General features: G+C 37.6%; 1 protein-coding gene and 1 pseudogene across 3 annotated transcripts; one reads left to right on the top strand and one right to left on the bottom strand.

The window, feature by feature from the left end:
• The first annotated feature begins 1,261 nt into the window (after positions 1-1,261).
• On the top strand, positions 1,262-5,953 carry LOC111800007 (serine/threonine-protein phosphatase 7 pseudogene; annotated as a pseudogene). The gene is made up of 5 exons (XR_015422251.1): positions 1,262-1,370; positions 1,623-2,157; positions 3,641-4,538; positions 4,889-4,996; positions 5,728-5,953. The product of XR_015422251.1 is annotated as a serine/threonine-protein phosphatase 7 pseudogene (transcript).
• Positions 5,954-6,210: 257 nt separating this feature from the next.
• On the bottom strand, positions 6,211-12,247 carry LOC111800006 (AT-rich interactive domain-containing protein 3). Of its 2 annotated transcripts, none has more exons than XM_023683575.2 (13): positions 11,946-12,247; positions 10,768-11,544; positions 10,635-10,674; positions 10,097-10,149; positions 9,654-9,699; positions 9,115-9,207; positions 7,647-7,754; positions 7,487-7,541; positions 7,312-7,387; positions 7,115-7,181; positions 6,977-7,027; positions 6,703-6,795; positions 6,211-6,565 (listed from the first exon to the last, which is right to left on the bottom strand). In XM_023683575.2, exons 2-13 carry the CDS (start codon positions 11,514-11,516, stop codon positions 6,464-6,466), a joined length of 1,533 nt encoding a protein of 510 aa, XP_023539343.2. In that variant the 5' UTR covers positions 11,517-11,544; positions 11,946-12,247; the 3' UTR covers positions 6,211-6,463. The 2 variants fall into 2 exon arrangements, with proteins under 2 accessions (XP_023539343.2, XP_023539344.2); XM_023683576.2 differs by having other exon boundaries at positions 10,768-11,538.
• Positions 12,248-12,625: the final 378 nt, after the last annotated feature.

Here is a 12,625-nt window from a genome sequence, read left to right as displayed (position 1 = left end):
TGAATAAAATAAAAATGGAGGTTGTCTGAAATGGTTGAAAGTTGAAATCCAAGTCGACGCGGAATATGATTATTTATTTATAGGCAGCGGAAGGTGGTGGGAAAATATATGGAGCTACTCGGATACAGTGCGCCTGCGATGGTGAGCTCTGGTCTTCCTTTGCAGCCGTGACTCAAAATCTCTTCTAATCTCACGCGTAAAAGAAAGCAGCCGACTGTCACTATCAGAGCCATACTTATTTTAATCCCGAACATGTTTGTCTTGTGAAATTCGAATTTTGTGGGCATACGGTCGAGTCTCGAGTCAATTGAAACAAAATATAACAAGGGGGTCGAATCTCGAGTCATGTACACTGCACCAGTAATCTAACAGCCCAGATCCACCGCTATTGTCTTCTTTGGTTTTTCCGTTTCGGCTTTAAAATGCATCTGCTAGGAGAAGGTTTTCACACTCTTTGGTGTTTTGTTCTCCCCCCAACCAATGTGGGACATCAAATGTAAAGACCTAAGCCTTGGACAAGTATGACCATGACACTAAGCACGTAGCTACGGTGGAACCTTGAAAAATTAGGGATTTTAGCTGAGATTGGTTAGAATCCGTCTTTGGTTCTGCTATGAATTAGATCACCCAAGAGACAAGGTTACTTGGTAACTCGTAGCCACTTGTTAGAAGGAAGTAGTTCGCTTGTCGGGCATAATTTATAGGTTCTAGTATCAGTATATTCTATATGTACGGTTGGAGTCGTCACAAGAGAGGCATTACGAGCTCTTTAAGCGTGCTCGAAGTTTTTTTTAGGGATTTTGTGGTCGGAGACGAATGATTGAAGTGTCGAACAAAGTAGATCTGATGACCGAGCAAAGGTCGTTAGAGGTTTCTTTCAAAAACTTTGAATGGAGGATAATTTTGACATTTCACATGGATGGCTTTGACAATGAGCCCCAAGGAATTAGCCATCCGTACCAAAATCGGAAAAAGGGCGCGCGGATCGTAGCAGTTAAGAGTTAGAACCAGAGAGCAGACAATGGTTCGATGCCATGCCAGATCTCTCTACCACCAACGACGGAGATAACAATGTCGCCGCAGCATTCGGATTTGGATTCTTCAGCTTTCGATACTCGAGCATGTCCGATTCGATCTCCATCATCTTTGAATCTGAAGAAAATCCCTGCACTCCCGGCGCCACCATTTCCCTGCAATGGATTCATCCTCGAAAGCTCAGTCGCCAGCAGCGGCTCGACTGTAGTCGTCGTCGGAGACATCCATGGCCAGTTTCATGATCTCCTCTTTCTTCTGCAGGATGCTGGTTTTCCTTCTGAAAACCGTTTCTGTGTCTTCAATGCGGAACATTTTTGCTCTTATTGGCTTTGAAGGTACTTATGCTCTGATTTTAATTCTCTCCCTCTCTTTTTTACCTTCGTTTCAAATCGAAATGCACTTCAATTTTACTTTTAATGTTTTATGTAATCATGCGTACGATAGCATGTAGCCATCTGCCTAAGTTCTCTCTTTAATCTCTGTTCAATCTCCATCATCTCGGCCTTGTAATTGTCTTCCGATTTACTAATAAAATATAGCATCACGTAAATCCTTGCTACTTAGCGGTGTTTCTTTGCCTTGTACAGGGGGTTTTCATTTGATTAAATTCTGCTGGTAATGTATAAAGGTGTACATGCCAAATCGTGTAGTTCTTCTTCGTGGAAACCACGAGTCCAAGTACTGCACATCCGTATATGGTTTTGAGAAGGAATTGCTAACCAAGTACGAAGACAAAGATAAGCATGTGTACCGGCAGTGTTTGGGATGTTTCGAAGGGTTGCCTTTGGCATCAATTATTGCTGGATGTGTATTACGGCTCATGGGGGACTTTTCCGCAGCGTATCAGTGCGTTCATCTAAAAGATCAAAAGGGAAAAAAGGATGCAGAATGAGCTTAAATCCTGAAGCCAACGGGTTATCTCTTGGCTCTGTGGAGGAACTATCCAAAGCTAGAAGATCGGTTCTTGATCCCCCATGGGAAGACTTGAATTTAATACCTGGTGATGTGCTGTGGTCTGATCCCTCGATGAATTCTGGCCTTTACCCAAATAACGAGAGAGGCATAGGTCATTTGTGGGGTCCTGATTGCACTGAAGAATTCTTGAAAAAATTCGATTTAAAGGTAATTTTATCATACTCATCCCTTTGAGAGTTAATTTTGATGTTTATTGTAACAGCATAAACTTACCATGCTAGTAGATATTGTCCGCTTTAACCCATGTCAGCTTCGTGGTTTTAAAAAAATGCTTGCTAGAGAGAAGTTTTCACACCTTTATAATAAATGTTTCGTTTCCCTCTCCAACCGATGTGGGATCTCATAATCCACCCTTTTTCGGGGCCCTGCTGACACTCGTTCCCTTCTCCAATCGATGTGGGACCCCCCAATCTACCCCCTTTCACGGCCCAGCGTCCTTGCTGGTACATCGTTCGGTGTTTGGCTCTAATATCATTTGTAACAGTCCAATCCCACTGCTAACAGATATTGTCCTCTTTAGCCCGTGTTAGCCTCACGGTTTAAAAATGCGTCTGTTAGGGAGAGATTTCTACACCCTTATAATAAATGCTTTGTTCCCATCTCCAACTGACGTGGGATCTCACATTCATAATGTTGGATACTTATTTATGGTAAGACATTGATTTTTTTTCAAGAAATTGATTTTTCATTGGAAAACAATGAAGGAAAACAAAGGCATACAAAAACCAAGCCCCAAAGAAATAGGTGTTCGACACTAGCTACAAAAAAAGGATTCCAATCCAAAAGAACAAGACTAAGACCACTATTATGAAAAGGCCTATTGTCTGGTGCTCATAAAAAAGCATTAAACCTCTATAGTTATTTATTAAAAGATAGATTATAATGCAAATCTCCCTTGGTCTAGAGCTTGACTTTCTTCCCTTCTTTTTTGGTACTTCCAGTCATCTATGAACTGTTTCTTACCAAAAAGATTATTTTTACTGCGAATTTTAGCTAATGAATTATAATGTAAGTCTTAGTCATGATGCCTAATGGATCCAAAACTTGTTTCAAATGCTAAATAAAAAATTTTAAATCACTCAACTACATAATGTTCCCTGGAGTAACGACAGGTTGATACATGTAATCATCTTTGATTATAGATTTTTGACTTGAGATGGCTCAAGCTTATTTTAGTCTACCTTTAGTTGGTCAAAAACAAGAATTTTGTATTATGCAAGCCAAACAGATGTGACAACCTATGGGTGTTGTTAGTTTGGTGCACCGAGATTGACTTGCTGCTTTGAATTTCTACATGGTGTCATATACGTCCATTTTTACTTTTATATTAACAATCATAATTCATCGTATGTGAAATGTTAAGCTGCGAGTACATTACCTTTTACCGTTTTGTATTGATTCAATCATTGAAGACAGAGAGATTGATGACAAATAAAACTAATGAAGAATACTAGGAAAAGGCCTCATCCCATCCTCTTTCCTTCTTGTTGTGTGATGTGTTTTTCTATTTTGATGCATCCTTGCCATATCTTTGTTCATGGCTCCTTTGCTTCTCAGTATTGAGTAATAATGTTGGATGCTTTTGATTCGTCTATGGTTTTTCCAAACATTTTCAGTCTTCTTGATTCAGGTTTTGTGGGACATCGGTGTGAAGAAGATCTTTAACGTCAATGGCTTCATCTCAAAATCCAGTTACAATCTCAATCAAACACCAACACTTCACCAATGAGATCGATTCAACACGAGGGACAGGTGTAAAGCTCATAGAAATAACCTGCGACCGAGCTTTTTTCATCTCCTTGAAATGGGTATCCCATGCCTGTCTAACAAAAATGATCGGGTGAGAGCCAAAAATTCTTGAAAGAGCATAGAACTGGAGATGAATTGATTTGGATTGAGAAGACTACAATTCAAAAAGATATTCTTGCTAAAATAGCTAGGCTTGGACAAAATGGAGGTTTAAACAAGATCCTCATTCCTATCGGTGAAGAAAGGAAGGTAGCCTCATCTCCACCTATCCAACTGATAGTATACCACAATCTTTGAAATCTACTACCCAACGACGACCTTTACTGCCCCAACAACCTATTACAAGGATGTATTAAACCAACGTCAACCACCGGCCAACAACAGGCACCCCCACAAAAGGACCCAACCCACACCATCATCTACTTTAATACTTCCATCATCATTAAAAGGAAGCACTTTCATGACGATTGGTTTACATCATGTGGATTCTTCAGGCCCACATTTCCACATTCCTGCTCCCTCAACCCTTCTGTAGCTGATCGAGCCTTGATGAGTTATGAAAATGAGGTACAAGTTAATTCTCTTATGCCTTTCGCAATTGGTATAAGGTGGACAAATTTGCAGCTAAGTTTTATCCTTGGGATCTAGAAGCTTTCAAGAGAGTACTGATTGTCCCATCAAGCTTGAAGACTCACCTTTCATTTTCATAACTTGACACCATCAACACATTTGCTGTCAGAAATGGACCAATGTATATCAGAAATAAAGGCAGTGCCAAGGTAGATTGGTACTGACCTATAGTTCATTTGAGAGCCTTTTTCCATCTATTTGCAAGCACCGTATCTTTGAATTTGAAGATACGAGTGACAAGGCCTAAAGGGCACAAATAGGTTTCATTGATGCGTATAGGTTGTGGTAATTTTCAAAAAGAGAGACATCTTTCTATTCACGTGTGTTTTAAGTTTCTAAACCCTAAAAATTCACCACCATTACCAAAATTAAACTGTTGATTCCTTCACCAGTCAATGTTTTTCAGTTACTTGGATATCTTTGGTAAATGAGGAATATTGCCTTTTCATTCTCCTGAATGAGAACTATTTTTTATTCTCTCTATTTTCTTCCCTTGCAGGCTACTGAGGAGAGGTACAAAGACAAAGGTGCATATATTGTTCTATAACATCCGAATTTTGATGTTCCAATCATACATAGTTTTGAAGCCATTACTCCACGACCAAAGGTACGAAGCCATTACTTTGTTTAGAAGATTATTTTCTGAGTTGGCAAATCTTTCCTACTATTTCCTTCACAATTATGGTGGTGAATTTTACTTAAATATATTAAAATCAGATTTTTAAATGTGTCATGTGCTTGCATCACAGACTACTTATGGCTTGCCACAATCAACCAATAGCTAAAGAAATCCTAATACATGGATCGGAACGATGATTTTAATAATTATAATGATGTAAAAGTTAAAGAGAGAAATTTAAAAAATCTATTTTTGTTAACATTTGGTCCATAGAACTCAAGGACACAAATGTACAACCTATAGAATAATACATTTCCAAGAGCTAATACTTATTCTATTTTGTGGGGCCTTTGGTCAGAGAGAAACAATAGGAGATTGAGAGATCTAGTGAAGAGATGTGTTCTCTTTTGGGGTTTTAAGTTTCTCTCTGTAGTTATTCTTTTGATCTCATTATGTTAGATCGGAGTCCCATGGCTTGGGTTGTCTTTTTGTGTGTCTTCTGTATTCACCTTGAGTAGGAATTAAACTTTTCAGATGCTCTTAAGGGTAGGAGTTGTCATAGATGGCCTTTGTTGTAGGCGGGGATGTGTTATCCCATTCCACCTCGCATTTATAGCGCATTTTCTTGTGTTATAATGTAGGAAAAGAAGTGTTGTGCTCTGTCAATTACTTAACAAGGCCACCGAAAATGAAGTTAACCGTTGCCTCTTTATATGCAGGCCAAATGTAATTGATTCCGACGAAGAATTAGATTTGGCAACAATGGCAACAATGGCAACTCATCCATGAATGTAAATCGTATCTAATTTATGAAATGATTCAATTGTGCGTTGTATACTTTATTTTTTATTTCATTGAAGTGAAAAAATTTTACATTTCTATTTCAATTATTAAAATTATGACTTAGTTTGATTAAATGAAAATTTCAATCCATCTGTTCTTCAACCCATTGAATATGCATTTTAGTTTCCCACTCCATTTACAATCCTCGACAAACACTAAGCCAAATTTTGATGTTTATTTCAGGAAGGTCGAAGATGATTCTTATCCTTGTAGTCTAATCACATTTTTTCCCTTTTCCTTAACAGCTTTTGAATTGTCGAATTATGGGTGGAAATCTTTCAGCTGTTTTAATCATAAATAGCTGACTGAAACTTATGTGCTAGAGTATAAGCGGGCAAATTTATCAACACTTTGTACACAAGGGGCAAAGCTAAATTTGTCAGCAGATTTATGAACTTGCTACCATAGATTACAAAGGGATTTGACATAAGATTACAGTAACAGCTCTTGGATGCTAATCTAACCACTACCAAATATCTTACAATCAAAATCATGGTTCCTGCCCTGGCTATGGTTTTTTTAACAGTCTGACGGTATTAACATTATAAAACACGCTAACATATCGAACTAAAGCTTGGTTTGAACATGCAGCTTCAGGTGGGTGTAGCACCTTCATTCCAGCTGTTCAAATGGAACGCGAACAAACAACTGCCCATGTAAGGTGACAACGGCAGAAGTCTGATGCGGATCAATCCTTGATGGTAGGCTGACCACCTGATACAAAAACACTCTCATTGATTATGTATTCTTACATTTAACTAAGTTAATATGATTTTTCTTTCTCTGTCTCTTTCTTGGCAAAGAATTGGATGTTTTAGGGGTGCAGAAATCAGGGGGAGAGGGGTAAGGACCTTTTTAAAGGCCGTGACGCCCCATGGATTATCAGGATGTTCAGGTTCACCGCTAATAACCAAGCGTCCTGCTGGATCGGACTGAACGCGCACCTGTAGAAATCAGAAACAGGAGCCAGTAGCCAACAGATGGTAAATGTTCGTCGCCAAAAATCAGAAATTTCAAAGGAAATGTATGTGTCATTATCTATCGAGCTTCTAAAATAAAGTATTTTGAAAAAGATGAACTAGAAGATTCCAAGTAATGAAAAGATACAAAACTGAAATGATGTACCTCCTCACGAAGTAGTCCGGGGACTAATGCATAGACCTCATAACAATCTTTCTGCCACATGAATAAACTTGCTGTATTAGTTGCCAATCATTGAACATATTTGAGGTGGCTTTCATTAAAACATTCTCTGGAACTTACAGTTTTCTGCACATTGACCTTGACCCAATCAGCTGGTTGTCCAATATCAACTACTGCTACGTCCAACCTACCGACGAACATAAAAAAAATCAGCGGAAAATGATAATATAATTTGATGAATCAATTCACCACCTATTTGTAGCTGTATACAGATGCATAAAATAGAAAGATAATAAAGAGTGTAAGGGGTTAATAACTGTGGTTTTGATGATTTTGTTCGTGCTGATTTCACAGTATGCTCCATGTAAGACGGTTTCTTACGTTTAAGAATACCTACATCAACAATATATATATATATATGTATACATAAGATGAAGGAACAAAACTAAAGGCTATGTAGATGCATACTGTAAAGAACAAAAAGAACCTTACCACCAATGCCTTTGAGTTGTTTTTCCTTTTTCTGCATTGAAGGTGAGTTCTTATCCTACAGAAAATATTAAAATGATGCCCCCAATTGAAAATGATGATCGTGGAATAAATTGAGGACACATAAGGAAATCAATCTATGAAATTTTAGCATTCACCAGACCTTGATAATAGGGTCACTAACTTCACCATTTCCCAGAAGACGTTGCGAGTGCCAACCCTGCATGGCACGTGCAGCAGCATCTCTTCGTGCTCTACCTGATCCTGATCCCTGATGAAATTTGTGAGATAGATAGATCGTTAACTTTTACCAATAACAACTTACTAATAAAATTTGATCGAGTACTAATTTTTCCGTCCTCGGCACTATAATACAAACATGAGCAGGAGCAATAACACCTCAACTTCCTTAATCCAGCACCCACCATAAAAGATGACCTAACGTATGCATCATTTGGATTTTTTAATATTCGAAAAAGGTTTGTGAAATTGAAATTCAAGAAATTGTGGTCCCATAAAATGTCCTGTTTCCTTATTCTAGAAAGACAACTAGCATGGAAAATTGAAAGCTTTCCTTCAGATGCAAAGAAAGATGTGATATCCCAATTAAACAGACAGACCAGCTACCTACTTGTAGACCAAGCTGCAGACTAAGAGTCTAAGAGTATAAGGTTGACACGGATGTATAAGCTCATATCTTGTAAAACAGGCCAACCCTCGGTAGTCGGATGTTCGACAGATTTCGTACAATTTCGTACATCAATAATGTTCGACAGATTCTCGCAAAATGTAGAGTAGAAAGCTATCATTTAGAGTAGGGATAACTCTAATCTAAATATTAAGATCGAAATAGCAGATTAGAGGACACTTAGAAATTTGATGATCAACTATGGATTTTAGCTATGGTAAAATACTAAAACAATAAGATAAAACAACTTTTTCCCCCTTTATATGTCCTAGATGATGGTTCTTGCGGGGATTTTTCATACAAATCAAACTTAATGGTATGTACATCATATCAACAAATAAGCAACAAAGAGCAAATTCGTATCAACCATTCCATCCATTTTTCAATCTCGAGTTCTATAGAATTAAGAAAAGCAACATGGAAAGGAGAGAAAGGAAAAGAGATGGAAAAGATTGATGCTTTTTCCAAGGCATCAATCTGATTGCCCTGAATATTAGTTAGTGGATCAGTAAGACATGTGGGACTTTTAAGCTTTTAAGCTTTTAAGCAAGGGCATTGTCCTACCTAAGTCAAACAGAATATGAGATTGATCACAATAAGACCCACATGGTGCAAACACTAGCACCTCTTGATACACATCTTCAAAGAGCTAGTCTCCTACATAATAGTTGAAATCATAGTTATTACCACAGAATTCTATGAATTGAAGTGCTTTGTAAGCTTCAACTCTTTCTTTTTCGCCTCATAAGAAAAAAACAAGATTATCGCTTGCTTGCCCTAAAAGTTGCAGTAGGGCAGTGAAACATGAATAAACTACACAGAAACACACACAAAAACACCAACGCATGCCTGTGCTTATCACCAATAAGCATGAAGGCACAGCCTTGTAACTGTCTGACAAAATAAAATAATAAAGTGCCAGTAATTTGAAATTCTGTATTACCTGGTTTTCGATGCTCATAGGTTCTGAGTTGGAAGCAATAGGTACCCTAAGTTCGCCACCATGGGTTTTATGCCTCTCGTAATCAAGGACAGCCTAAAAAAACTCATGAAGTTACAACCAAAAGTATTGTGTTATATAACATATGCAATTATGTATTTCTTTTTCCATGATTATTGTACTCAGTAGATGGACACACTAGAATCTTGACACTAAGCTAAGGTACAAAAAACCAACCAATGAAAACTCAGATTATAAATTGAAAACAATACTTGCTATGGATCAAAAATCTAATCCACGTTTTAATACTTCATCCACTTGGGACAAGTGCAATAAATAAAAAACCTTCATTACAAAAATTCAAAGACCACAAGTCTACCAAAATGCACATCAAATGACCCAAAAGTAGTTTCAACGATCCCATAACATTACCATCAATTCAAAAGAATGCCTTCCCAAGTATGACCAAAGTGATCAGCCTCTATACAAAATACATCAATAAAATACACAAATATTCAAAGAAAACGTCTTTCCACCATCACCTTCTCATAAAATCCTCGAAATGTCCATGAAACTGTTGTACATGTCCTGCAGAAAAAAAAAGTGATAAAAAAAAACTTATCATATCCAGGCTGGAGAATAAGGCAATACAAAATGTCCAAAAATTCTTCCCCATATAGAGGTATTACAACTCACACAGTTACTATGAAATCACTTATTCTTCAAATAAATTGAAGAATTCGTCTACAATAATTTAGTATAAAAGTAAACCACCATACGGTTAGGCGTTATGCTAGGATGTATGATGACTTCAGACATAATAACAAAATTTACTATTAAATTTCAAAAGAAAGCTAGATGAACTGATGTAAAACAAATAAACAATTAAAAATAATATTAATAGGCAAAAGCAGAAACTTGTCTCCCACAACGTCACGTATAAATATTTTGACATCGTGAGTAGTTCTAGAAATTGTGACCATACTTTGGGGGCTTGAAAGACTCTCCCACTTGCCGCCACAACTTGCATGCAGTCACCTATTCAAAAAGGCCGCCAGTCATGTATGTGTCAAAAATAAGATTGAAGAGCCTCAAAATTATATAATCAAACGAAACAAAGAAATATCATGAGAAGAAAACAAAATAAAAACATAAATAATAGATCCGTGGTTTTCTACTTACCTAGTTCTAAGGTCGTTGAAAGGGGAGCAGTTAAAACACTTTACAGAAAGCTGTGCATATCAATCATATTTTCTCAACCGCTAAATTTTGGCACATACAGATATCATTAATGTAGTCATCCACAACACTATAAACTAACCTCTCAGTTAGTATGAGCCTGTGTTTCTTCCCATAAACAAATACCTGTGCTGGAACTATATTTAAAATATTTGATAGTAGAGTTTACTTGATTCAAACACATAGTCATTGAAGCAATTAACGAGTTTCAACTTCAGGTTATCTTTCATAGGAAGATATATATCAGACAAAAAACACAGTATATAAACAACAACAAAAGATACCTTGTCATAGCCTCCCAATCTAGTCACAGCCCTCCATAACCTTATAACAAAAAAAATATATTAATGTGAGCTAAAAACTCCAACTCCCATTGAATTACGTCAATTATGCTAAGTAATAAAGAATAAAAATTACTTGAGGCAATTCAGTCCTTCTCCATAAAACTTGGGAGGCTTGAATTCCATGCCTCTTTCTCTGAAGAAATTCTCAAGCTCCTTCATGAAAGCAGATTGCTCTTCTTCTGTTCCTGATTCACTACCTTCAGCAATTTGATTTTCATCCAAAATAAACGAGTGATTCGTATTTGAATGCCCATTGTGAGGTGTAGCAACATTGTCTTCATTGACCTTCAATTCTATGGCATTCTCTGTTTCAGCTTTAATACATGATGAGACGGGATGGGGAGTTACAGGTTCATCATGACTGGCTGTTGAAGCATCATCAAGAGAACCCGTTTTAGTTTCAGGCATCCCAAAGGCCTCAGCATCCAAGGAGGAATTTACGGTTTCCAGGTGAGTGTTGGAAGTAGCAGCATCTAGACCCAACTCCCTTGGGGGCAACTCATCAGGCCCAGTCTTGACATCAGAAGCAGGTTCTGCATCAGGCTTAACCAAGTTTTGGTCGTGATCCAAGGGAAGTGAATTCACAGAATCTTGATTTGATTGCTGAGGAATCGTAGATTTATCTAAATTATCCTCCGGAGGTACGACTTCCTGTACATGAGTTTCAGGTGAATCGAACTTATTTTCACAAGAGTTCGGAGTTGCCTCAGCTGGCAAAGGGAGAGAATCATGGAGCTCATCTTTAGAAATAACTTGGTTGCCTTCACCTAAAGCAACTGGAATATCTTGTGCAGATTCCTGTTCCTCCATCGCATCACACATCTCCGGTTCCAAAGGGAGAATTCTACAACTAATGAAAGTTAGGTTTTCAGAAGACAGGAAAGGGAAAATGCTACATTGAAATCAAATGGAAACCCAGACCATAAATCCAGAAAAAATAGTCGAGCGTCTTCGAGAAATAGTACATGAAAATTATAGCAATACTCGTCACTAGATGGAAGTAACTTCCTACCCAAAACGCTCAAGCCATGATCCTCATCTTACTTTTTCCAAAAAAAACTAACCCTAAGATTCGATTTTCCCACTCTCCCCGGAATAAAGTAAACGGAATAGAACGTACATTTCCCTCAAATGCGTAAATCATCAAGGGTTCGAGATGAAAGTACGCATTTTGAGGGGGTTGATGAATGTATCAAACGATCACTGCCTTATCTGGAAAAGAAAATGAGTGGCATGCCTCGAAATTCATACCTGGAAAACAAGAACGAGCTCCAGAAACAGAAATTGCTGCTTTGATCTTTCTGCAGTATTTTTCAGCACATGCAACCCAGAAAGAAACCCTAAAAACCACCGATTCGTTACCGTTCCTCTTCTTCTCGTAGCCGCTTGAACGTTCAATTACATGGTTCCGAAATCTGAATTCGCCATTGTCTGTATCAAATTTCTTTCGCGCATGAGCTGCACTCCTTGAACGAGAAGAATCGCCAAACTTGAACCTTCAGAATTGGTTGCTGTACATTGAAGGCCTTTTATTTGGGACGCTTAGTAATGTTACCAAACACTGCCTTTTTTATTGTTTAAGATATTCATCTAAAATTGTGGGAAATTTCCCCCTTTTTTAAATGAAAAGGGAAATTTTGTCCCTTTTTTTCTTTGAATTAAAAAATTAATTAAATTTTTTTTTTTTAATTGAATATAATTAATTAGTCGAATTAAATATTCGATCAACTTTTTTAAGTACACGTCTTTAGCGGTGGCAATAGAACAAAGTGGGTCGAAAAAATGGGAATGGTTTAGCTAATATGGTATTGATAGTTATAGTTGTTGCCTATAGGAACCAACTGTTTTGCATAGGCTCGTGCACAAATTTAATGATCCTAGGAACTTTCACTTCGACATGTTTTCGCTTGTGATCGCTTAGAGCCTCTCTT

The sequence above is a fragment of the Cucurbita pepo genome, chromosome 8 (genome assembly GCF_057944985.1).
Source record: "Cucurbita pepo subsp. pepo isolate OVF chromosome 8, ASM5794498v1, whole genome shotgun sequence".
Taxonomy (NCBI): domain Eukaryota; kingdom Viridiplantae; phylum Streptophyta; class Magnoliopsida; order Cucurbitales; family Cucurbitaceae; genus Cucurbita; species Cucurbita pepo.
This window is presented reverse-complemented; position numbering and strand designations above follow the sequence as displayed.

Coding starts and splice junctions, on each gene's coding strand:
- LOC111800006 (XM_023683575.2), bottom strand. CDS start 11,516: ATGTGTGATGCGATGGAGGAACAGGAATCTGCACAAGATATTCCAGTT. Junction 10,150..10,634: donor GATTGGGAGGCTATGACAAG/GTATCTTTTGTT, acceptor CTTTTTGAATAG/GTGACTGCATGCAAGTTGTG. Junction 7,182..7,311: donor ACAAAATCATCAAAACCACA/GTTATTAACCCC, acceptor GTTCGTCGGTAG/GTTGGACGTAGCAGTAGTTG.